A 26,172-nucleotide genomic window follows, 5' to 3' on the forward strand; every position below is an offset into this window, starting at 1 on the left:
ACGGCTCATATTCATGATCAACAACCACAGTGCGCTGACCTGTTGGTGCCTTGGATTTTGTATATGGGATCTGCTGCATTTCAAGCCTTGTGAGCGTGCCATCCCTTTTATTTGTCTATGGGTTCCTGCACTTGTGCCACCCTTTGATTCATTGCTTCCAGAGATGTGAGCTATGTACTTGCCGGTTGACCGAATGGGGTACTTCTTTCTTCTTTTTTCACCCCTTTTTCACCTCTTTCATTTCCTTCTTTCTTCCCTTCTCACCTCTGTCTCCTCTCTCTACAGTTGCTTTGTCTCCCACTGTACTCTTTTTTTCCTTTTTCACATAAGGTATATGCCCTTTTTTGTGTCATAAATGCGGATGGTTTGACAGCATCCTTTAGGAATGCTATTACTAGATGGCCATCTCTTGATGGATGTTATCCCAGCTGCAATTTTTCTTGCATCTTTCTTTTATTGATATCCTTGAAGTTGTACTTACAGATGCCATGCCTTTGTTCTGGGAAATTGCAGATTGGTATATTGGGCATTATCCTTATGCCTGCTTTGTTTCTTTGAAATGGTTAATAAAATCAAATTATTTAAAAAAAATGTCCCAGAATATATAGAGCTTTTGTGTTAAAACTAGTATTTGTTTTTGTGCGTTATTATGTTTTTTTCTGTGTGTTTGTGTTACCTTTACAAGATCACCAAGTATGAGTAACAACCTATCTGACAAACGTTTAAAAAAACTGCAATCTTTACAATGTTCAATGTGTAGTTGTGTTCAAAACTATACACATTGAACATTGTAAAGATTGCAGTTTTTTACATGAACATCTATCGTTATATTTATCAGTTTTTCAGTCTATAATAGTGCATTAGTGCAGTCTATCAGTCTATAATAGTGCATTATATTTTGCTTATCTATAATCATTAGCAATGTATTTAGTATTAGCCATATTGGCTTGCTATGATGATTGAAAATTGATCCACATCTTCAGGGCCAGTTGCTAAAATATTCATGTTAACCCATATAAGGCTCCATTCACACCTGAGCGGCTGTCCGCGTGTATTCGGCTGAACGGATGCGCGCTGAGCCACTCTAAATAGGGAATTCAAAGCGCTTCAATGTGCATTGTTCACAACATTGAGGGGGCACACAGTAAGAAACTGTGCGGCCCCCGAAATAGTGCAAGCGCGATAATCTGGTGGATTCCGCACACTCAAGGCTATTTAATAGCCGCAAACGAGCGGCACCTGTGCGGATTTCAAAATATTAGCATTTTTATCCCGCACATGCGGGAACCGAAAATGCTATGTGTCAATGCAGCCTAAAGCTGACTGATTCTGAGGGTTGAACAAGGAATAGTTATTACTATGCTCCTCTATTTTACGGTCTGTGTAAATATATTTTAAGTTGAAATAATTCAGAAATGATTTGCATGTTTTGTATTTTGTTTATCAGCAATTTTTAACTTGATGTATTTTCTTTTGCAGATGGGTTTGATCTAAAATCAAGCTGGTAATAAAGGTGGCGCACCAGACCTGGTACTCTCATGGCTTCTGGGGTCGCAGCATGGCTGCCCTTTGCAAGGGCAGCTGCCATCGGGTGGATGCCAGTGGCCAATTGTCCTATGCCACTAGCACCAGCTGACAAAAACAAAAAGCAAGATGAGCTAATTATTCTCAACGTTAGTGGGCGCCGATTCCAGACTTGGCGAACTACCTTGGAAAGATACCCAGATACCCTACTTGGAAGCACAGAGAAGGACTTCTTCTTTAATGAAGAGGCTAAGGAGTACTTTTTTGATCGTGATCCTGAAGTGTTCAGGTGTATTTTAAATTTTTACAGGACTGGCAAGCTCCACTACCCTAGATATGAATGCATCTCTGCCTATGATGAAGAACTGTCTTTCTATGGGATATTACCTGAAATCATAGGTGACTGTTGCTATGAAGAATATAAAGACAGAAAAAGAGAAAATGCTGAGAGGCTACAGGATGACATTGAATTTGAGAAAAGCAAAGAAGCCATGCCCTCCCTAAACGCACGCCAGACTATGTGGCGAGCCTTTGAAAACCCCCACACCAGCACTTTAGCCTTAGTCTTCTACTATGTGACTGGCTTCTTTATTGCAGTGTCTGTGATCACCAATGTGGTGGAGACTGTTCCTTGTGGCACTGTGCCTGGAAATAAGGAGCTTCCTTGTGGTGAAAGGTTTCATGTAGCCTTCTTTTGCCTGGACACTGCCTGTGTCATGATTTTCACAGTTGAGTACCTCTTGAGATTTTTTGCAGCCCCAAGTCGCTACAGGTTCATGAGAAGTGTCATGAGTATCATTGATGTAGTAGCCATCATGCCATACTACATAGGCTTGGTGATGACCAACAATGAGGATGTGAGTGGCGCCTTTGTCACCCTGCGGGTTTTCCGGGTCTTCAGGATTTTCAAATTCTCACGCCATTCACAGGGTTTGCGGATTCTTGGGTATACCCTGAAGAGCTGTGCCTCTGAACTGGGATTTCTCCTTTTCTCACTGACAATGGCAATCATTATCTTTGCCACTGTGATGTTTTATGCTGAAAAAGGTTCATCATCCAGCAAGTTCACTAGCATTCCTGCTTCATTTTGGTATACTATTGTTACCATGACAACTCTTGGGTAAGTGTTCTACTTATTATATTCGCTCAACACAGAATATGTGCATCGCTACAGCCTTGGAACCCTTCATTTATTTCCTTCAGGTAGATTACCATTCTTGTACAATGACATTTAATGACACTCCCTTGGGATTTTAAATGCATTTTCCTTTTCGCTAAGCTGCTTACACAGACACGCAAAATCAATTAGAGGAGATAGGACTGAAGTAAAACAACAGATTATAATTATGCTTTTCTTTGTATGTGCTTTGCATCTACCTGCTTTTTGATTAGCTAGCTGTTGATGAGATGAAGGTGACTTTTATATTAAGTCTGGGGAGTCAGGGAGGTTTGTGTATACATTAAACACTATGTCATTAATTTGAAGCAGAGGAACAACCTGTGTGATAAAGATTATCCCATTAGCCTTATATGCACAGACATTAAAATGGAACAGGAAAATGCAGCTTTACCGTCTGTTCCTGTGATGGGGGCTGTCTGTTGCTATGAATAATCCTTTTTATGTACAAGATATGGTCTTAAATCCCTTGATTTCTGTTTACATTTTCTGTCCTGCCCTTCTCTACAGTATTGCATCCTAGCAGCATCACTGGTACACATGAGTAGCTCAAGGATATTTGATCCTATTTTCAAGGATCAAGCATTAGTTTATACTGGGGTGTTCTCAAAATAAAAGGAAATAAAACATATATATGTACACTTGAAATGCCTTCAGCGGGTAAAGACACAAGTGTATGCAAGGAGGGCACTCAAAGTTACATCCTGCTGTTGGTATAAAAGAATTCCAAATGTAAATGTTGAGGCTTTCACATGACATTTGCTACATAGCCAACGTATTAGGGAACAGGATACACAGTTCAGCTCATCAAGAATTTCAACTAGGATAATGTTTTACTTTGAGGACAGCTGTGCTAAATATATAATTCTTATCCTGTCCTAAAACTTCAGTATAGATGCTGAGTCTTTGATGTAGACAAAGGAATTAGTCCCTTGATAAGATGGAGTGACACTCTGTATTAGTGCCTAAAATAGTACCCTACCTGTGCTTTACTGATTAGCATCAAACAGTAGACAAGAATATTTATTTTAATGACATTCAAGCATACCCAGCACAAAACGAATAATAAATTCTTGCTTATTCTCAACAGTATCAATTACAACAAGTGTATAATACGGACAATACATGTAAACCAAAGCGAGTGCTGAACAGCATCCCCTGAAGTTCCCACGGACTTTCTGAAAGTCTGTATTTGCATAAACGCATCCCCATATGAAAAAGCTTGAGGTTAGTGATAAGTCAGTGAAGCACAGAGCACTGTTCTGTGGTATGCAGGGATAGGTATGCCTAGTGTCTCAATGCCAGGACTGTTCTACACTAAAGGTATGTTCTGATGATTTATAGTGCCTGTTGAACAGCAGTAACTTTACATGTATTGTGTTTGTACTTTAGCTTTTTTAAATAACGGTCTTCCTTCTGGACACCATCCTAACATAGGTGTTTGGGTTTTTTTTTGTTCATGGTCATGAAAGGGCAGAAGAAACAGTAGTGCCTTGCTAGCACAACGTGGGGTTGATTTACTAGAGGTAAATAGGCTGTTCACTTTGCAAGGGAATTTTCACTGTGCAAGGGAATTTTCCACTAGGTTAGCGATTGTGGTGAAGATTTACTTTTCAAAGAATATCTATTCACCTGCAAGGAAAAGATAAAATATTTTTTTTTTAGGGCTGTGGAAATTAAAGATTAATTTCTCGATTAATCGTTAAACTTTTTGAACGATTAAAATTATTTTGATCGCTAATGAAAACACTCACCTCTCCGCCGGCTTCCCGGGAGTCCCGTCGGCGATCCAGTGACGTCACGGACATCAATGTCACTGGACTCCTCCCCCCTTCCCCAAGTGGCTCCGTCGGCTAACCAAGGGAAGGGGGAGAAGTCCGGTGACGTCAATGTCCATGACGGCTAACCAAGGGAAGGGGGGAGGAGTCCGGTGACGTCAATGTCCATGACGGCTAATGAAGGGAAGGGGGGAGGAGTCCGGTAACGGCGATGTCCGTGACGTCACCTGACTCCTGCCCCTTCGTTAGCCAATGGAGCCACTTGGGCCGGTGAGTTTGCCCAAGAAACTTTCTGCACGAGCGCCAGCCAAGGCATTGGCCTATACACATACAGCACAGCAATTAAGTAATAAAATGAACTAGGATCACACTAATCCAGCACGTTATTAATTTGAGTTGCCCCACTCAAGCGGCGGCCATATTGAGTGGGGCACGTGAAATTAATAACGTGCTGGATTAGTGTGATCCTAGTTCATTTTGTTACTTCATTGATGTGCTGTATGTGTATAGGCCAATGTAGTTGGATCTGTATGTGCATTATAATTAATCGAAATTAATCGATTAATCGATTTTAAAAAATTCGATTAATCGAACACGAAAATGTTAATCATTACCAGCCCTAGTTTTTTTTTGCTTGCATATGATTGGAAATCCACAAAGCTTCCCCTCATTCACTAATCTAAGGAAAAATCATGAATATTTATTTGCAAAGTGAACAGCCTGTTTTCCTTTAGTAAATCAATCCCCTTTTCTTAACTTCTGGATGCAGGTTATCTCATATATCGGCCTACAATTTGTGATGGTGATAAAGATCTGGTAAGCCTTCCCGCCCATCTGTAACTGAACTCCTCACCCCTACCTGGCATTTGTTACAGTCAGGTTTTTATCATAGCATTCCCCTATTCTTCTCAGCTCATTGAGAGCATGACATTTCTATTGTATACTTGTTTATGACTTCTACTGTGGCTTTCTCTCTGCTTGCTGCAAATGGAAACCATCTACTTTATTGTGTTAATTTACACTTCCTATTTTATTCATGTTTAAATATAGCTGCTGTAGGTCTGGTTGGAGGACTAGATTGTTCAGCATGAAGAATATGTCCAGTGAGTTTACTTTGGGAGGCTTAGATGCTCACACATATGGGACTAAATGCTACTTATTTCTCACAGCATGCATATGGATGGAATGAAAGAGAGCACAAATCACTGGTTAAAACTGCAGAAGTTATACCTAAAGGAATTTATGTTTTCACCAAGGCCTTTTAAATCTCCACTGGAATCTAGTAAATCTTAAGCACTGCACTGCCTTAAATGGAGGAGTGTTTTCTTTAACAACATAAAAGTTAGCAGGTTGTCACTTTTGTATTGAAGAAGCTAGATGTCTGGGTTGTATCTTTCCTGCTGTCAGCGTGTTTTCTGTATAACTGCTTTAAGTAAATTGTGAATTATGTTGAATGCTAAGAACAGTTATGTTACAAAACTGATTTGGAACTAAAAACACAAGTTTTTTCCATGAATGTGTAATTTCATAACAAGAAAAATTATTTGCTAAGAACTAAAAATAAATAAGGGGTTACATTATTCAGGCTTACAAATTCAGCACCTTCTAGAACAAAAGAATAATGCATGCAAGCCCTAAATATTTACTAAAGTAACAGAAGCAGAAACAGAATGGGGCCCTAGACAAGGTAGCAGCTTCGCCCCATCCCATTGATTGATATTGATAAGTGTAGGCACAGAGAAGCTGGCCCATCTGCATTGTCTGTACAGGCATGCCCCATCTCATCAGACACAAACTGGCCACAAGCGCATGTTCCCCTTTGCTGTGATGGAAAGGTGCACATCTTTGACTAATTGCGCTATCCCACTGGTTTTCAGGAGAAGCATGAAGTTGTCCCTTCCTGAATGTCCAACAGGCCCTAAGCTCCTGCCTAGGTTGCCTTGTGGATTGTCTATTTCTGCCCAGAAGGTAACAGCTTGGGCACAATTCAGCCTGGCAGGTACAGGCTTCCCTGTGCCTTGTTGCCCTTTTAGTAGTTTAACCACTGTCCACACATAGAGGATCACATGTACTAGCCTTGCTATGTGTACATAGTATTATCTAGACATACTCGGAGAATATATCTGCTAACCTTTGTAGGTTAAATGCTCATTAGCATTTTTTTACATTTACATTGCTTGTTTCTTCACAGCTACTGAAAGCTACATCATGGATAGAAGATTGCTTCTATACCTCTTTATAAGTATATTTTAATACTTTAGTTGAAAAGTTAAAAGTCGAAAGACAAAGTCATTACTCATCTGCAAACATTTTTTTAATTGATTATTTGGTTCAAAGTCAGATTTTGGAATTTTACAGTTTAATCAATGTAGTTCAAGCTATAGCTTACATTAGGATACTTGTATTATTACTTTTGTAAATAGGATATTGGGCATATTGCCAACATTTTCCTCAAAAACGTGTAGATGGAAAGAAACAGAACAATAAATGTTGTTATGTGACATATTTGTGCTCATTTCTCATATGCTTTCTTACCTTCGGTGAAAAGTATTTAGATGACTGATAAGATTTGTTTAGGTACAGTACAGGATGTTGGCTTTCAATTTTCAATGTTATAAATTGATTTGGTTTTTGTATTTTTTTTTTTTATTGCTATGCACTTTGTCCATAGCCATTTAACAGTGAAATCTCTCTCCAACCGGGAACATAACATATACAGTATGTAATACAGAATTTTAAACAAACTAAAATGTTAGTAAATGTTTTTTTTTAATCTTTATTATTGTCTAAATTTGGCATTTAGATTCAAGAAGGTTGTAAATAGCTGAACCAGCACCACAGGTTGTAAAAGGGATGATAAAGGTCTCTGAACTGATTTACTGTTTAACAATTTTGATAAATACATTTACTATATTCTTCTGACCTGCCTTTCTAAACGTGTGCTCAGGGCACCTTAAAGTCTCACCCTTTTCACAGTTTAAAAGTCCTAGATTTCCTGTATCCTCAAAAGGATGTGACACTTTCTGCAAGCAGATGGAGATAATGACAGAGCCAAGAAGTGCATGTCAGAAGACTTTAGTAAGTGTAAGATCCTATTTTAGAAAATGGTAACACTACAAATCAGTACTGCAGTAATTGCAATGAAAAATGTAAAGCCTTCTATATTGTTGCCAGTTAGTGAAACTGTCAATAGGTTTTGATTAGTTGCTATTGGCTTCAAGTGTAATTTCTTAGTTGCCTTAAAATGACACTAAACTCAGAAGTTAAACCTTAAAAATGCATTTAAGTACTCTATTAACAAAAATTTACCTTATTTGTGTATCACTCAGCTGTAGATTCACAAATCATCTCTGAATTGGTGCCGACATTGTCCTTCCTTCTGGAGGGTGGCTCCTTTTGTTTCCCATGGTTCCTGTGTGTGTTGTAAACTAGCAACAGCTTCAAGCTTGCTCCCGTGATGGACTACAATTTCAGTACAAATTAGTAAACTAAGCATGAGATTTTAGCCCATCACAGGAGCAAGCTTGGAGTGGTGGCTATGTTACAACACACACAGGGACCAAGAGGAACAAAAGTAGCCACACTCCAGAAGGAAGGACAGTGTCAGCACCAAATCAGAGATGATTTAAGGCTCTACAGATGAGTCATACAAAAATAAGCTACATTTTTGCTAATAAGGTACTTGAATGCATTTTTAAGATTCCATGCCTGAGTTTAGTGTCACTTTAACATGAAAAGCCTAATATTTTTAGCTATATACTTTTATGCCTAGAATGATTTCAATTAACTTTCTTTACATTCTCTTTGTATCTATTTCTCTGACAGTCTGCAAAACTACTCGAGCTCCAACATTCTATTTCTTTACTTTTTTTTGTTTGCTTTCTACTAAACCATGTATTAATATATTATACTTACCAGTCCTTAGATGTGGTGCCTACATTAGTTTTTTTCAGGATATGACATTTTTTTCCAAAATACCTGTTGATCTTGCCAGAACTGCAGGGTTTTTGTCACTTCTTGTGAGATGAACTGGAAGCAAAACAATCTTAAGGTGCCCATACACCTTACGACCATCGCAAGACTTTTGTCTTGCGATGGTCGTATGCTTATTGACAGCTCGTACGATCTGCCCACCTTGGACGGGCAGATCGTACTTGCGATCATCGAAAGCCCGGCCCGCAGAGGGGCGGGCTTCCGATGACCGCAATGCAGAACGGGCAGTGTGCGCGTGCGCACACCGGCCCGTTCCGCAGCTATCGGACGAGCAGGCCACAAACCCGCCCAAAATCGTACGATTCTCGGCGGGTTTTCGAGCATGTTGGTTCGACAAAAGACGTGCGACCGTACAGTAGAAACGGTCGCACGTCTTCATTCACACTGCTCGATTCTTGTACGATCGTGGGATTTCGCCCGATTCTCGTATGAGAATCGAGCAGTGTATGGGCACCTTTATTGTTCTTGTTCAAAGTTTAAATCCCAACACCCCATGTAATAGAGATGAGCAAAGGCTGAACTCCAACCTCTTTGACAACTATGGTTCCTCCATAAATACAATGCATAGCCACCTAGGAACAGAAATGGTATTATTCGCAGGATTACCAGAGAGGAAAAGCCTGAAAATAAAAGTAACGCAGCTACCACATCCAAAGACTGCCAAGCTGCCATATATTACATTTTTGTTTTGGGTTTCAGATATGTTTTAAAGTATGTACATGAACTATGGTAGAAAACATGAATTCTCTTTGGAGTATAAACACAGACTTTTAGATGAATAACCATGTCTTTGAGTGCAATGAGGAGCAAATTACCAGTGGTTTGCATTGAATCACTCTTTTTCCCGTAGCATAGCAGGCTGAATCAGGACTTGTTGACGTTTTCTTTCGTGAAGTGTCTGATCAGTTGTCCAGCTAGCCAATATCTGTCAGTTGAATAAGGGCTGTATATGAGTTTTTCGAAATGAATTAAACCTTTTGGAAGTACCCAGAACCACATTGTGATGTCATGTTATACAGAACTGCTGAGGACATTTACTGTAATGTAATATTTAATTGTTAAATGATATTTCCGGCGCTTACTGTTCTGAAACTCTCCAAGTACTTAGCTTCCTATAAAAACAACAATAATATCAGAATATTTGAGTTCATATCATTTTCAAATCCTGCAAGCAGACTGATTTAATTTGTAGCTCTGTTTTGCCCATTGGTGACCCCAAATACATTATTTATTCTGTCTGACTTCCTTGAGTATTTTTCACCTTTGCCTTGTTATTTGCAAGACAGAGTTGACTACTTGCCCTTTTAAGACAGGACATATTAATCTTACTGTGGATTTAAAACTAGTAGCATAGCAAATTCAATACTGCATATCTGATGCCATTTACTTTATCCATAAATGTCAGTGAAATAGTCATTCCCAGAGTCTTTTTTTTGACATCACATGACTCATAAAAGCTTCTTTATATAAGCATGGATTGGGGGAAATATGCCAGATTTCAGCTGCAACATCAATCAAACCTAACATTAGCATGACCTGTTCTGTGGGTGGCAAGTTTCCCAGCATGTTTTGTAGTAATTTAAGTAACTAGACAAATAACTAGCGATTCTTTAAAAATCAAAGAGGTAACAGACATTCAAGCTTTACAAACTTGCGTTAAAGAAGATTAAAACATAGCATATGAATTTTATTTGCAACACTGCTGCATGCAAAGTTTGGGCTGTTCCCACTACTGCCGAGGGCCCCCCAGGAAAGAACATAAATAATAAGTAGGGATGAGCAATCTGAATGAGTCGGATTCGCTAAAAATTTCATGCATCTTGCTCAAAGTTTGTGAACTTTGCAGTGAACCCCATTGAAGTCTATGGGGGGTGAATATTGTTTCTTACCTCTGCAAACAAACTGTAAAAGAAAACTCTTTGTGAAACTCGCTTTAAATTTTAGAGGCCATGGAAAATAAAATGAAGAGGAAGAATGATTAATATACTTCAAAAAAGCACAAGCCATATAATATACTGAGGGCAAAAGTGCATGATATAAGTGTAAAACCTTCAATTCATTTCACCATCTCTGTGTCACTGTGCAACAAATCCTATCCTCAAATGGAACATGTTTATTTGTAAGAGCATTAATCTCAGTGTGACATCCTGAAAGAACTATGGAAATTTGATATTGTATAGGTATAATAGTTCCAGCATCAGTCAACAAGCTTTTTTTGAAGCTGTGAAATGACTTGCAAATTTTTATGTCTGTTTACAGTATCAAATCTACTATTCAGAAAATATTTAATAATTCACAAGTAACATTTCACTGCCGCTGTTGTTTCTGCAGCTCCTTCCCCTATGTCAAATCATTTGGCACGTTTTAATTCTATAAAATCATTGACATAAAAGATGATCTGTCCCTCTTCACCTTTGTGATTTTTTTCACTGGTAGAGGTTCATAGCCTCAAGCCGGTCACAAATATTCAATGCTATTACTCCATCTGGACCAGTGAGTTGTAGGTTTCCCAATAAATTATTTACTTAACTCTGAGTAGACACTGGTGTTTTTTTCCAGATAGAGCAAACAGATGCTATCTGTTCTATGTTTAACTGCAAATATACCCAGGTTGTCACTTTAATGTCTGTCGCATTTTAGAGTACTGCAAAGTGTTTCTGTTGTAATTGTGCTCTCCAACCTCACACTCTACATCTTCAGATCATAGTTTATATTTTATTTTGGCTGAATAAATATTGTCTTTTAAGGGTTTCTATAAAACAGGACATTTAAGATGTTGTCCATAGCTATCATTCACATTTGCTATAAACATTGCAGTTAAACAATAGTTGCTATGGGAAATGCTTCTGTGTTTTAAAAAGGGGAGACTTGTTTTGCTAACACTTTTTAACTGGCATGAGTATGTATCTTTTACCCTCATTGGATAAATAAATGGTCGCAGTTTGCCACAGTTAGCAATCTCTCTAGCATTACACCTTATGTAGAACTTTACTCCCAAAATATCCTTGCTACTGTCCGGTTATTTCCTATTCTGTCTACCTTTAGGCGATCCTTGAAAATGCATCTCTTCAGGGAAGCCTATCCCACCTTGACATAATAACTTTCCTTTTCTTCTGCCATTAGCTCATCCCACACAATTATTACCTTTTGTATTACTTGCAACTCCTACTAGATTGTAACCTCTCATGATTAGGGCCTAACCCTCCTGTATTATATTATATTGTAACTGTACTACCACCTTTCATTTTGTAAAGTGGTACGCAAACTGTTGGCACTATAAAAATCCTATACATAATAATAATAATATCTTTCAATTAAAATATAAGCGTTTTCTCCTTACACTTCCTATTCTCTGCACGAAGTATATGCCAAGTGTGAATATCCATAAATGTTAAGGTGACACAAGCTGTCCCTCCTGCAGCTACAGTAGAAGATACTATGAATGTAATACTCCGGTATAAGATAAGAGAGCAGGACAGTCCAGTCTAGTGGCAATGTGCATATGCATGAGGGATTGTGTTGTCACAAGCAGTGAGCAGTTCTCTTTGTACAGGAAGAGGAGAATGGGATACATTTTATTATGGCATCAGCACCTGATAACAGTAAGTTTGAACAGAGCTACAGTATAAGGCACAGAGGGATTGTGGTTTATAATTGAAGAATGATGATTGTTGGTTGACTGTTCCTGCATCTGTTTACTTTCCAGCTGATTTTTTTTTCTAGTACACCATAACTGTAGTTCTGGTTTAGCACACCCCTATTCCTGCATTGTTCCGGAACACAAGAACTGAGGAAAAATAAGAAGACAAAAAACTGCTGCGCTAGGAGAACTAAATGTGAAATTTTGACAAGCCGCAACACTATATGGTTATATTGACCAGTGTTGTGATACGTGGGGGTGTGTTGCGCTAGGTCTAAGTGTATCAAAAGACTATTTTTCAAGCACACCAACTTCCAAACACCTACACCACTACCTTAGCCCCCAAAACACCTGGGCTATTCAGTGGTCTAGGTTAGTGATCATAAACATATGTATACACTGAGTGGCCAGATTATTATGACCACCCCATCAGTACTTCGTTGGGCCACGAGATGACTCCGCGAGATGACTTTGTTGGGTTGCCTCGTGACTCCGCGAGATGTTGAAAGGTGATGCGAAGAATCTGACACTGCACTGTTGCCCTTCTGTTGTCTTGTACCAGTCTTGCCACTCTCCGTTCTGCCCTAACATTGACTGGTCGCTGACGGCCAATAATGACAGCTGCTCTTGAACATATAACGAATTCTGCTGTTTTGCTGATACTCGCTCCATGGCTCTGAGCACCAACAATCATCCCACGTTCAAAGGCTGTTAAATCGCGTTGTTTACCCATATCTTCAGAAAAAAATCACTTCTACTGTCGTGGTAAACAACCTGCTTCCCTCAGTGAATGTGAGTTGTTAGCTCTTAGGGGTCTATTCACTAAGCTGCCGTAGGCAGCCGAGTGAACCACCGACCTGAAGCGAAGTGAGCCAAACACTGTTCGGCTATTCACTTCAGGCTGGAGGGCATTTGGCTCGGCTGTTCTGCTCGCTCCCTCTGTGGGACCGAGCAGAACAGAAAAAAAGTAGAATAAAAAATAGAAAATGATTGTGCGGAGCTAGCAGTGACAGCTAGCTCCGCCTAACTGTTTTCTATTGGCCGGGCGGTTCTGCTGTCGTCAAAAAAAAATGCCATAGGAATGCATTGCTAGATTCATATTGGCTATTTCAATTTGCAATAGCCAATGGCAAACTAGCTATTGCACTGCTGCTGTCAAACAAATAGTTAAAAAGTAGAAAAAAAAATAGAAAACGATTGTGTGGAGCTAGCAGTGACAGCTAGCTCCGCCCAACTGTTTTCTATTGGCTGGGCGGTTCTGCTGTCGTCAAAAAAGAAACATTTTCACCATAGGAATGCATTGCTAGATTCCTATTGGCTATCTCAATTTGCAATAGCCAATAGCAAACTAGCTATTGCACCCGTCCTCTGCTGCTGTCAATCACTAGAAGGGACCTGATGGAGAACTGCAGGTTCCCTCTGCTGATTGACAGCAGCAGTGGGTGGGTGCAATAGCTAGTTTGCTATTGGCTATTGAAAATTGAAACAGCCAATAGGAATCTAGCAATGCATTCCTATGGTGAAAAATTATTATTTATTTTTGTATTCTGACGGCAGCCAACGGCTCCATGTCAGAATAAAAAAAAAAGAAAAAAGCAGGGAAAGGTTTACTCTGCTCGATCGAGCAGAGTGAACCTTCCTGTGAGAAAGAGTTTCTCTCCCGGGTGGCCGGGAGCCTATTAGACTCCCAGAGCATCCGGGGGAGGAATGACAGATAGCGTTCCTGGTTACCAGAAATGACATCTGTCATTTTACGGAACACAGAGAGGCCGCTCTCGACTGAGCCGCTCAGCCAACTTCGGGAGCTGTAAGGGCTATAGGGAATAGCCCGTACAGCAGCCCTTTGGTTCTACTGAACTGAAGGGGCCCTGGGGCTGAAGCTAGCCGAAGGATCAGCCGAAGCTAAGGCTAGATCCTTCGGCTGCTTCGTGAATAGACCCCTTAGTTTCACCCCAAGTGGAAAAAAAAATGTTAACAATGAAGGTAGGATCTAGATAGGACCTTTAGATGCAAATAGTCATTCTACATCCAAAGAACGAAAGAGCAGTTAATGTTCCGTATCTTCTTTCCTCGGTTGCGTGGAGAAAAGGAGTTCTATAGTATATTCTCCAAATTATCCCGGGGTGTCTCCAGCAAAAACGCAATATTCTCCTTTGCTCTCCAATTCCCTGGTGTGTCAGCGGATAAGCTGACCACACACAGCTCCCTCTGTTTAACCTTCTCTCCACTATGATTTCTGGCAGTGCACAAGGTGTCCCAAGGGAAAGGAGAATTTTTTTTTTTTTTAAAAGAGCTAACAACTCACATTCATTTGATCTGATTTGGAATAGAAATAACATATCCACGAAACACTTGATTTATGAAGTGTTCACAATTTTTGTGTTTATAATTTTTATTTTTTATTCTGCTTGGTTTTAGAGCACTATTATCACTGCATGATTTAGTATTACCATCATTGTAAACCACTTCCCAGGGGTTTCACGTTTATGTTGATTTCATGTGCTACTAATTCAGAAGGTTTTTTATATCGTTTCACTCAATGGTCACCATACCCTATCAAAAGAGTAATATATATACATATGTTTATGATCACTAACCTAGACCACTGAATAGCCCAGGTGTTTTGGGGGCTAAGGTAGTGGTGTAGGTGTTTGGAAGTTGGTGTGCTTGAAAAATAGTCTTTTGATACACTTAGACCTTGTGCAAGAACTGAGGAAGGTTTCAATGGCTGTAAGCGCTATTGGTGATTTGAGAAAGGGCCCCCATGTTTTATGAACCCGTTCTGGAAGCATCCACCCATTACTATAGGGTGTATAGACTAGTATTAACATAACAGAGGTACTCCAAGTTCTCACAGAAACAATTGCCTCACAACTGATATCACAAGCTGGACACTGTTTATTCCCCAAGTCAGTAAATGCTGTAAACAAACAAAGGCTCCTCCAACTCTAACATGTTTCACCAAATGGCTTATTCATAGAGATATTTTGTTTTAGGAACCCCTTCTGGAATCATCCACCCATTACTCTAAGGTGTATAGACTAGTATTAACCTAACAGGGTTCCTCCAAGGCTGCCGTCTATCTGCAGTGGAAATGTTAGTCTTCATGCCTAGTGTGCAAGTCAGAAGAGGAATATTTCTTTTGTTTATATTTTAAAAAATGATTTAAAAAATAGCAGAAAGAAAAAAGCTCATGAAACCAAAAGTAGATCACCAGTAAAGTGGATTTTAGGGAGTTTGCTCATCTATAACTATATAGAAACATGTTTAGCACCTTAAATATTTACTTTTATGAAGTTTTAGGGGTCTATTTATATATTTTTTTAAAACAAGCTTTACACAGTTCTCACCAAGGATTCACACATTATCCAATTTGAAACACATTTTCCAATTAGAAAATGTGTGAATATTAGGTGAAAGTGGTAATCTTGGTGAAAAGGTTTATAAATAGCCCCCTAAATCACTATCTGTCTTGGGTGATTGCTACAGAATGCTAATCATGCCCATTTGTTCAGTCAAAGACATATAATTCCCATTTATTTACAAACAAATATTATGTGGAATAGTAACTGTGCATGCTAAACTTGGTTTAAGACATGTGCTATAAAAAGTGTTTTTGCTTTTTTTTTTTTTCAGTGAAATCCCTTACTCCCATTCAGATCAGTTGCAAATTAACATGGGTGACAAAGGTTGCAAATGAGCACGGAGCAGCAGAATGACCCATGCAAAGCTATTGAGTACAAACACGTAGTCAATTTAATCACAAATACACCAGTTATAATTGCCTGTGTTTTCCATTTATGACCCAAATATTGAAGTAAACCTATGTTCACAGACTTATACAGAATAGGCAGAAGGCTTAAATTGGCTTAATAGTCCCTGCACAAACAGAAGCCCAGTTGTCTTTATTTTTTTTAAAGGAGAACTATGAGGTGAGTGCTTTTCACTCACCTTATAGTTCTAGCCGACCTGTGACAATGAGACTGTCACAGGTCGGCTTAGTAGATCTGGAGGTGAGCGAGCACATACCGGTGTTCGCTCACTTCTCGATCCTGTCACGCCTCTCTGCCGTGACAGGGGAGGGGCTAGATTCTCCCCTTCCCGCTCCGATCCACCAGTGCTGACTGGCAGAATGGACGGGGCGGGTACAACTGGCTCTGCCTCTAGATAGGCAGAGCCGGCTGTCACTCACGCAGCTGGGCGGATCTAGACATCGATGTCGGGATCCGCTCCGGCGTCTCAGTATACCGCGAGCTGTAGCTCGCAGTATACGGAGCTTAGGGTGACGGGAGAACGCTAGTTTGTGTCCTCCCGTTACCTTAAGGAGAACTATGGGGAAAAGCCCTGACCCCATAGTTCTCCTTTAAGTGACACTAAACTAAGTAGATTAATTGTAAAATGCATTTAAATATCCTATTAACAATAATGTATCTTATTTGTGTATCACTCGGCTGTAGATCCTAAAATCATCTCTGAATTGGCGCTGACACTGTCCTTCCTTTGGAGGGTGGCTCCTTTTGTTCTCCATGGTCCACGTGTGTGTTGTAAAGAAGTCACCACTCCAAGCTCGCTCCTGTGATGGACTATAATCTCAATACAAATTAGTAAACTACATGTGAGATTGTAGTCCATCATGGGAGTGAGCTTGGAGCAGTGGCTACTGTACAACACACTCAGAGACCATGAACCACCCTCCAGAAGGAAGGACAGTGCCAGCACCAATTCAGAGATGATTAAAGGATCTACAGCTAAGTGATACACAAATAAACTACATTTATGTTAATAATTAGGGCACCTCCAGTTGAAGCACTGCTTGATGAAAAACAGGTGGTATGTACACAAAATCATTTTTGGCTGGTTACCTATATTCTCACTGAACCTAGCGGGTGATTGCATGGCGCTCCCCCACAGTTCCCTTTCCAGGAGTCAAGCTTAGAGTTTCACAAGTCATTTTCTTTGAAAAATTGTCAGCTGTCCAGTCAGATACCCTCCCCATATTTGAAAAGATCTGGGAACCATGGATTATTTTTTACATGTCTCCCTCGTTTCATTTAGACTCGCTGGTCCTCTGAGATCCTCACTTGAATATTGTTGATCCGGTCCCTCTTCCCTACCCTTTGCTATTCCCCCATACTCTTATTTCCTACTCTATTCCCTCTTTCATGCGACACTCTACTTTGAGTCTGCCCATCCGAGGTTGCTTGTAAAAGGGCCCTCTATGTTGTCCCAAGTAATCCCAAGTTGTGATGCTATGTTGTATTTACGTTTAATGTTTGAAAATTTATGAAAATCAATAAACATTGATTGAACAATAATTTAGGTACCTGAATTCATTTGTAAGATTTAGAGAGTAAGTTCACTTTTCCGAGTGAATTTGGGAAAATGTAATCACCTGTTCAGATCTGGCTCCTTCCCTGGAATGAGCGTTTGCCGAAAGGTAATTATTGCGGGGGAGGGAGGGGGGAGAGGGGGCAAGATTGGATCATGTAATTCCATTTTCCCAAATTTACTTGGGAAAGTGAACTTACCCTTAAACTCCTGAGTTTAGTGTGACTTTAATTATTGAATGGTGCATATACAGTATGTATTAAAATTATAGAACCTACTCCCCTTTAACTTACCACTGCTCACTATTGTTGAGTGAGTCTGTCTGTCCATCAGAGTTATTAGTGATGTTGTAGCAGGGAATGGATTGAGCTCTAAACTATAGAAGCTGGTGGAAATTGTCACAATAGAGTACAAAAACCTTGGGTGCCCAGCCTCTTTGACATCTAGGAGCATTTTCTAATGTTTATAGTTACTGCTGGTTCATTTTAAATTCTTTGTTCATATCTTTCAACCAGGTGCCATGCACTGGTAACTCAGTATTGTCAAACAGCAGTAATAGTTTTTCACAAGGCTATACTCTTAAACCTATGAATCTAAAAAAGAATCCACAGTATTTTCAGCTGGATTCTGATCTTTCAAATCAACAGCTGTAGAGCTAGATAAGTGGAATGAAACATGGATATTCAGTTTCGAAGGCTGAACATCATTCCGTGCTCTGCAGCCAGTAATTGCCTTATCTCCATAAAGTCATTGCAGTCAAGTAAAAGGCTAAAATCTGCGTAAAGAATATTACAGTGCCTTATCGTATTAGAGCCTTTAGTGAAGAAGGAATAGCTTAATATACATGCATCCTGACACATAAGCTGTATTGTGCAATTAAGGTAAGTCGTGTTTGCATTATAATTCACAGAGCATCACAGGCGTTGGTATTCTATTTTACCTAGAATGTAAACAGCAAATAATCCCCTCATTAGCGAATCTGAATTTTCTAGTTCTTTGAATAGATCTGCTTGATTCACTGAAAATAGATTTCAACCAGGTTGACATCTTATACAAGGGCAAGTATAGCCGAGATTCAAGCGGTACATTTAGCAATGTTTGCCATATTCTGTGCTATAGATCACTAGACCTTTTTTTCCTATTAAAGTGCAATTCCAGACAACAAGAGGAAGCAATTTAGTACAGTGATAGTGTATGCTTGAAAGTGTTGACAGCTCACCAAATGTTTTTACCTGTTGCCTAGAATTGCTCTTTTACACTAAGTAGAAATCATATGAAAACCCTACTTCTCAATATCTCAATAGATTTCCATAAATATACAAATAATTCATAGAAAACAAACTATTATTAAACAAAGACATCTGCTTTAACGATTACACTATAGTTTATTTCTTACGTATTATTTGCAATATCCTGTTCATTTAGAAGGCCTTGATCATGTCATGAAGGTTCTTGTTTTTGTTATACTGGAACAACTATCTGTCCTTGTCTCTTATAATATAGAAAAAAGATCACTATAGGTCCCTTTTACGTCTGAAAGTGTTAACAGATTATAACATTATGATGATATCTATTTGCCTATCTACATACTAATAGAAAAAAAAGCACTTTATACATATTTCCTGATTTTTTTTTTAAGAAGAAATCTTGGAAATATCATTCAGAAGCTTTGGGGGATGCAAGTGTAGTGTGTAAGTTGCACACATAGATATCCTTATATGATGGTATAGAAATTCAGTTCTTAGTAAATAGTTTAGGAAACATTTATAGTGAGAACTTTTTTTCACATAATTAAAATCTAAAGCTGGTCTTAGCAATGTTTAAAAGCACAGTTTGAAAAAACATACAATGTTATTACTGTTATCACATAAAAACAGTATCTGCTGATTAAGAACAAGATAAGGTATGTACTGCAGTGCAGTTCATGTTGTAAAGATCCAGTTTTCCTGCTGTATTAAAGATAGTTAGAGGCATGCATATTACATAATTTTTTTTGCTGCAAACTAGAGTGTTTTTTCTTTGCCTCGAGTGCTTCAGCAACAAAATGACAAGGCATTGAGAAAACAAAATATAATTCAATGTAAAAAAAAAAAAAAAACTATGCAAAAAGTTATTTTTCTCTGCCAAAGGAAGAAGAATTATTTCACAGTGTGGCAGTGCGTGGCAATGTCATGCAAGGTGCTGGCGACACAGACACCCAGGACTCTCAGCCAGAGGGGCTGAGAGGTTCCAGAATATTAATAGATTCACAAGGAAGAAGCTGGCTTTTCAGTTGCTTCCATCTTTTCTGGATTGTAGCTGGGATCTGGATCTCTGGAGATTTCTAAGAGTTCAGGGTAAGATTAAATCTCCAGTCCTGGGGTCAGGTGTTGCCAGTCATCAGGTGGCTGAGAGCAGCCTAATTAAGAGCCCAGTGAGGAGTTTGGTGTGGTGCGGGCTGCAGGCACATGAGGGCTCCACTCCTGCTGGGGAGAGGGACAGGTTGTGTCCAGAAGCTAGAGTGGAGCCAGGTGGTTGTGTGTGCGCTGGAGGCACACAAGGAACAGCCTGGGGGGCTGGAAGGCATAGAGAGGCTGAGAGAGCCAGGCACCCAAGGTGTGTGGGTGTGAAATCAAAGGCGGCTGAAAGCTGCTCAAAGGGCACAGTGTATTCCCGAAGAGATCCTGTTGAGGAAAACAGTAAGGTCCTGGGACTGGGACACTGAACAGGATAACCTGTGAAGGGTGAGCTGCTGTCAGCGCTGTGTCACTTTTAAACCCTGGTACATAATTTCAGACAGTGCTATTGTTCAAATGACAATACACTTCCAAATGTGGTGACAACAGAAATGCTTATTCTTACATGAAACTACCTTTCCCTTTGAATAAAAACAAATAATGAATCTAGAAGAATTTGCATGACAATTTCACAAGCAAAAAATGTGCACAAAATATTTGCATTAGAAATCTTTAGCATGAGAAATTCACATAAGAAAGTTTGCAGACCATAAACAAGTAATGAATCCAAACTTAGAAACTCAACAGATATGCAAAAACACTACAATATGATATGAAAAGCCATAACACCTTTCATGCATCGCATCCAGAGTACTTTTGTTTCATCAAGTGTCACTTTTTATGCATTATCACTAGTTTTGTTACTTAGCAACCAGATATACAGCTGTATTCTACAAAATCTTGCAAAGCAAAGTCTTAAAACTTCACTTTGTGATTGCCTGAATTTAAAAATGGCTCTACAAGTCAATACTTAATTCTGAAAATGCTTTGCAAAAAACACCTTCATGTTCACTAAGTTTTTAATAAGGTATTAAACTTTATTTCTTGCAATGTTATAGCTAATGGAGTTAACAATTAAATAGCCAAAACAGGTGAACACATCAGGTAAACCCTTTATTGGGTTCACCTGATGTGACCTCGAAGAGGTCGAAGAGACCTGCGACCCCCTGAGGACGTCATTTGTGACGAAACGCGTCAGAGCAGGCCTATTCCACGTGATACCACGCTCAACCAGGAAGTAGAAGCGAGCAGCACGCTGCATAGACCGGCCGATGTTTACAATTTTAATTGTAAGTTTCTATGTTTTTTAAAAATAAACGTTTATTTTGACTACACCATGAGGAAGTTCTCTTTTATGCTTTTATAAACCCCTGACGGACGGGACATTGCTGAGAGAGAAACCAATGGATGTGGACCCTTTGATCTAATCACACTGCTTTACTTTCACAACAGTGGTGTGAGTGCGCACCCCAGAGGGGAAATGTCCTTGGAAAATTTACACAGTGGTGTGGGAAGAACCTTTTTTGCAAAGATCCTTTTGTTTTTGATTTTCAAATTCACCTTGAATTCATCACCTTTTCGCACTTGGATTTATGTTAGTTGATTTATGGCAGATGGTTAACCATCTGGGACTGATTTAACATCGATTATGCTATTATTATTTTAGCTGATACACAGCTATCTGAAGTTTTTTATAATTATTGCACTTTTTCAAAGTTTTTTACAACCAAAGTTTTTTACAACTAAAGTTTTATAACTGTTGCACTTTTTTGAAGTTTGCACTTTTTTTGAAGTTATCACCATTCAAGTCACATAGGAGTGATTTAATTGTCTACACTGAGCCCATATAGAGCCTACCACATATTGGGTTTATATGTTTATATTTTATATGTGCATTTGATGATTTGCACTTTATCATTCTCAATTATTATTATTTTCAATATTCTTATTATTTTAGATATTGATTACACTGTATCACTTAGTAATATTTTTAGCGCTGCACATTTAGCACTTTATTAGTTTAAACCCTTTATTGGCATGAAAACTATTGCCCACAAAACAATCCAGTAAAAAAAAAATGTTAACAGCATGATTCCTTTTGGGATACAGCTCACTTCTTAATGCATATAATTGCTGATGTCAAATAGTTTTGCAACTTATTTTACTCTGCAGGAATAGAGCATCTACAAAGAAGGTTGGGTACCTTCAAAGCTTTACAGAGAGAACTACGTGTACATTAAGCAAATATGTGTGTTTACAGCATGTGTATACATATGTACTATACATAAAATTGTCCAGTATAGGATATCCATACCCAAATCTAATATGAGGTCATTTAAGTTTTTAGGAAATGCCATGGAAGTCTAAAGTAATTTTTCAAATACTGGATTATATATAACAGCATAATTGTAGAAGTGAAATATTTATAAACTATACAATATTTTGCACTGTTGTACCGAGAAAGGCTTAGTGATAAGTGGGCTGCATTTATTAAAGTGTCTATAAGATGGATTGTCTCAGGCTAGGTCTATGCTGTAGGCTTTATGCTCCAGTCCACTGCGTTTAGGATTCAATGAAGCCTTTCAGCACTGCTCCTGCAATGTACAGTGGTGGGACTGTTTAACTGAATACACTGCAAAAAATCTGAATAGTAATATGTCCTATTCAGAAGCTCTACATTATGTTGGGAGATGCCAAAAGCACACAGGGGCAGGCTGATCATTATACCTACCCAAAGCTGGTATCAGTTAGTCATGTATACAATATGAAATATGTGAATAGTACATAATTTGTCTTGTTGTAGGAGTAACAATTTTTTAAAGTGGTATAGAAATACTGTATCATGCATATTTTAGAATTTTAACAGGGTATGTTTTTGTCTTTTTATAACAACTTAGTTATTTAGTGCTATATTTGTTACCATTCCACTGCAGCAGTGGTAAGGCCTTGGTATATTTTGTTAATAGGATTCAGGTGGCCGTGCCCCATAGATTGCAAACACATTTTAAAAAAATATAAAAAATACATGGCTACTGAAGAAAATCAGAGTAGGACTTGACTGGCTAATCTGATAACTGTTTTTACAAAATTATAGGTCAGTCCATGTACAATTTCTATCTATTTATAAAAGAAAAAAACTATGTAGAGTGAAAACTTACCTAAACAATCAAATAAATGAATATCATATCAATGGACACTTACAATACACAGCTTTTGGCAACTGTAGGGTAGATTGTACAAAACAATTATAACCTGTACCACCAGATTTAGGCAGGGACCAACTGGACCATGTGGTCGGGAGGCAATTGCCCCTATTAATTTAGGGACTACTGGGCAGTGCAGACTATTAGAACTTAATGGTGCAAATGCTGAATGCTCTGGAATCCTTTTCACTTCAGCTTACTGGAAATATATACCCTGGTTCCTAGCCCAGCTTTAATTGCATATATTTTCCTAGGCATTATATTACTACACTGAAATAAAAAGTAATGTCATATTCTATGCCACCGGCAAGGTCATTTATTTAATAACCCTTGCATGCAGCACTTCCCTGTAACATTGCAGCATTTCTGGTAGTATGTCAGTGTCTCTAATAGCATGACAATCTCCCTATGAAGTAACATGACAGGGTTAGTGTCGAGATTAATTAGTGTTCCACCCACAAGGAAGAATTAGTTCACCATTGTTTTTTGGGGCAGCCAATCTATTTAATTTACTTTAAATTACTTTAAATGTATTATATGGGCAAATTATTTCTTATTATTTAGTATATTTATAAGTATATGGAAGTCTGAGTGAGAGGAAAGAGGAGGGTGCAAGTTGTATAATGTCTGAAGTAGCTAGCTGGGACCACTTCAGCAAAACAAAATAAAGTTTCCCAATGTTTACATTTGTTTAATACAAGTGAAATTAAACTACTCTTGACTCCTTTATAAGATTTGTCTCTATCCTCTTTGGTCTTCAGCAGTCCTGTGAGATAATGTTGGTGGAACGTAGGTGTAACAGGTGCAGTAGTTGTCCAGGAAAGACAAGTAATTTAACATGAATAAAGCTGAAGAGAGATACTAATATATTTTGTTGAGTTCCATAAGGTTTGTGAACTAATTTAACAATATTTTCTGTAAATTGTTTCTCTAACTAATCACCTTAGTCTCTTCTACATCACAGACCATCACAAAAAATGACACCTAGCTCATAGCAGAAGTATTGGTTTCAACACTTTCTGACTTACTAACCCCTGGATAATTATGTGGCCAGGTGTTCTGATATCGCATAGCTGCATCCTTTTTCTGGTCCAGTGACCTCAAAATGTTGAAGCCAGAGTTATTCTGAAATCTAGTATTTTCAAACAGAGGTCAGCCATGGTAGTATCTGTATTTTTTCAGTATGTTTCCTTTAACCTGAATGGTAAGATAACTATAAAAGGGTTTCAGTTGCAGGTAGGAAACAAATTGCCTACTCTTTTCATTGTCTTCATTCATAACAAATTTGTTTCTTGAGCAGATTCAGTTGGAATCCAAAGTTGTCCTTTATTACTAAACAGGAAGAAATGTGGAGTTTTGGACTGCTGTTACCATTTACTGGGGCCTGGTAGCTAGATAATCAGTTTGTTTTACTGGTGGTCCCCCAAGAAGTATCAACCACAAAGCTGTATGTGTCTGTATACATACTGGTGTATTGTGAGAAAAGCGCCAGACATATTTTATTAAGGGTCACAGTCAGTTACAGACAATGAATTTCAGGGCTTCAAATCCCAGTATAACATTTGCAAGGAGATAAGAGAAGCCAGCTTCAATTATTAGTTTGGTGACATTACGTTTTGATGGGTCTTGCTTACAACCAGTTGGGCAGAATTTTAGTCCTGTATTACGTCAAATATCCAGGTGAATAATTATAAGGTTTAAAAAGTTATGTCCTTGAACACCTGAAGGATCTTGGAAAATACCACTCCAGTCCTGGCAGTGTCCCAGGAAATGGTTTGGGAGTGTACAGTGCTAGCCTGCTTGGTTAGAAGGTAAAGAAAGGCCATGTAAACAATTACATGATTAAAAGTATAAAACTATCCTGACTCGGGATGCACGGATACCAGTATTTTGGTAGCGAGTACGAGTACCGATAATTTTTATTTTCGGTACTGGCCGATACCAATTACCGAGTAACGGAAGTCCCATTCAGGAAGCCAGGTGGCGTGTAATGACTCGCCACCTGGCTTCCTGAATAGCCGGGAAGCGTGTAAAGACTCGCCACCCAGCTTCCGGATTAACAAGAAAGTCCCCTCTTACCTTAGTATGTGCAGCCTATCACCCCCGAGGCCTCTGCAGTGAGTACGTGGCCTTCCACCGGTACCCAGCCGGAGCCGTCTGGCCGGCCAATCATGAAGCCTGGCGCTGTGTAATGACGCAACGCCCTGCTTTCTGATTGGCCGGGAAGCTGGCTTCATGCTCCCTCGGAATCAGCACCGATATCGGTACTAGTATCGGTATCAGTGCATCCCTAATCCTGACAATATCTCTCTGAAAATGATTGAGGAATGCAGGGGCATTTTGAGGTATCAGTGGTAAGAAGGAGGCCAATGTGTGTCAGTGCCAGGCTGGTATTTTCTGAAGTGAGCCTGAGTTAAAGTACCCATATAATGATAAAGGGCATATAAATTGGTAGTAAAGTGAATCTTAACCTAAAACTAAAAATTTAATGTATTGCAGCTTACCATGTTGTGGCTAGCCTTTTTTCTTTATTTTCATCTGGTGATCAATCTGGTGTTCTGGGGGGAAGGTGGGGTGCTGACAGGGAACACTTGTTCTGGGGGGGTGGCAGGGGTTGTAGAAGGATGTCGAGCCACGCTGTCAGCGACTCTGGCATCCCACCCGGCTCACTGACATCACTGGTTGCCAGGAGCTCAGCAGGATGCAAGCCACAGTGTCCTGCTCAGCTCTTGGCAACTGGTGATGCCAGTGAGCTGAGTGGAATGCCAGAAGGCATCACAGGTTGCTAAGAGCTCTTAGCAATCTAGAAAGCTGTGGCCACCCCCTTGTCTCCCCCACAGCACCTGGCCACCCCCAATGAGATGCCGCCTGAAGCAACCACCTCAGGCTGCCTAATGATAGGGATGGCCCTGGAGCACATATAACAACATGCTTTTAATTTAATATTTAACTGACTAAAAGGAAACAAAAATGAAAAGTACACTGTAAGGGTTTACTTTAACATAGCAGTGGCCTGCATGCTTGCAGTTGGCTGCTTAATGTGCAGATAAAGGTGCATTTTCCAAGGCTGCTATCTTTCAACAGTACTGTATTAATATTTTTTTAAGGAAAACAAGTTAATGATACAAACTAAAATGCATAAACTTACCACAACTGGCAAGGTCATAAAAGCTACATCAGCATTTGTTTTTTTAAGCTTTCAAAAAATCAGATGCAGGATTGCACTTAAAAATATAATATGACATTCACATCA

The 26,172-nt window shown here is 39.1% G+C and overlaps 1 protein-coding gene across 2 annotated transcripts in view; it reads left to right on the forward strand.

The window, feature by feature from the left end:
* The first annotated feature begins 1,490 nt into the window (after positions 1-1,490).
* The window catches only part of KCND3 (potassium voltage-gated channel subfamily D member 3), a 375,874-nt gene continuing 351,192 nt past the window's right edge, over positions 1,491-26,172 (forward strand). For both annotated transcript variants that reach the window (XM_018559764.1, XM_018559765.1), the window contains exon 1: positions 1,491-2,644. In XM_018559764.1, the coding sequence (XP_018415266.1) occupies positions 1,539-2,644 (1,106 nt within the window). In that variant the 5' untranslated portion in view covers positions 1,491-1,538. The remainder of the gene's footprint in view (positions 2,645-26,172) is intronic.

This window comes from Nanorana parkeri, unplaced genomic scaffold (genome assembly GCF_000935625.1).
Source record: "Nanorana parkeri isolate BGI_ZX_2015 unplaced genomic scaffold, ASM93562v1 scaffold415, whole genome shotgun sequence".
Taxonomy (NCBI): domain Eukaryota; kingdom Metazoa; phylum Chordata; class Amphibia; order Anura; family Dicroglossidae; genus Nanorana; species Nanorana parkeri.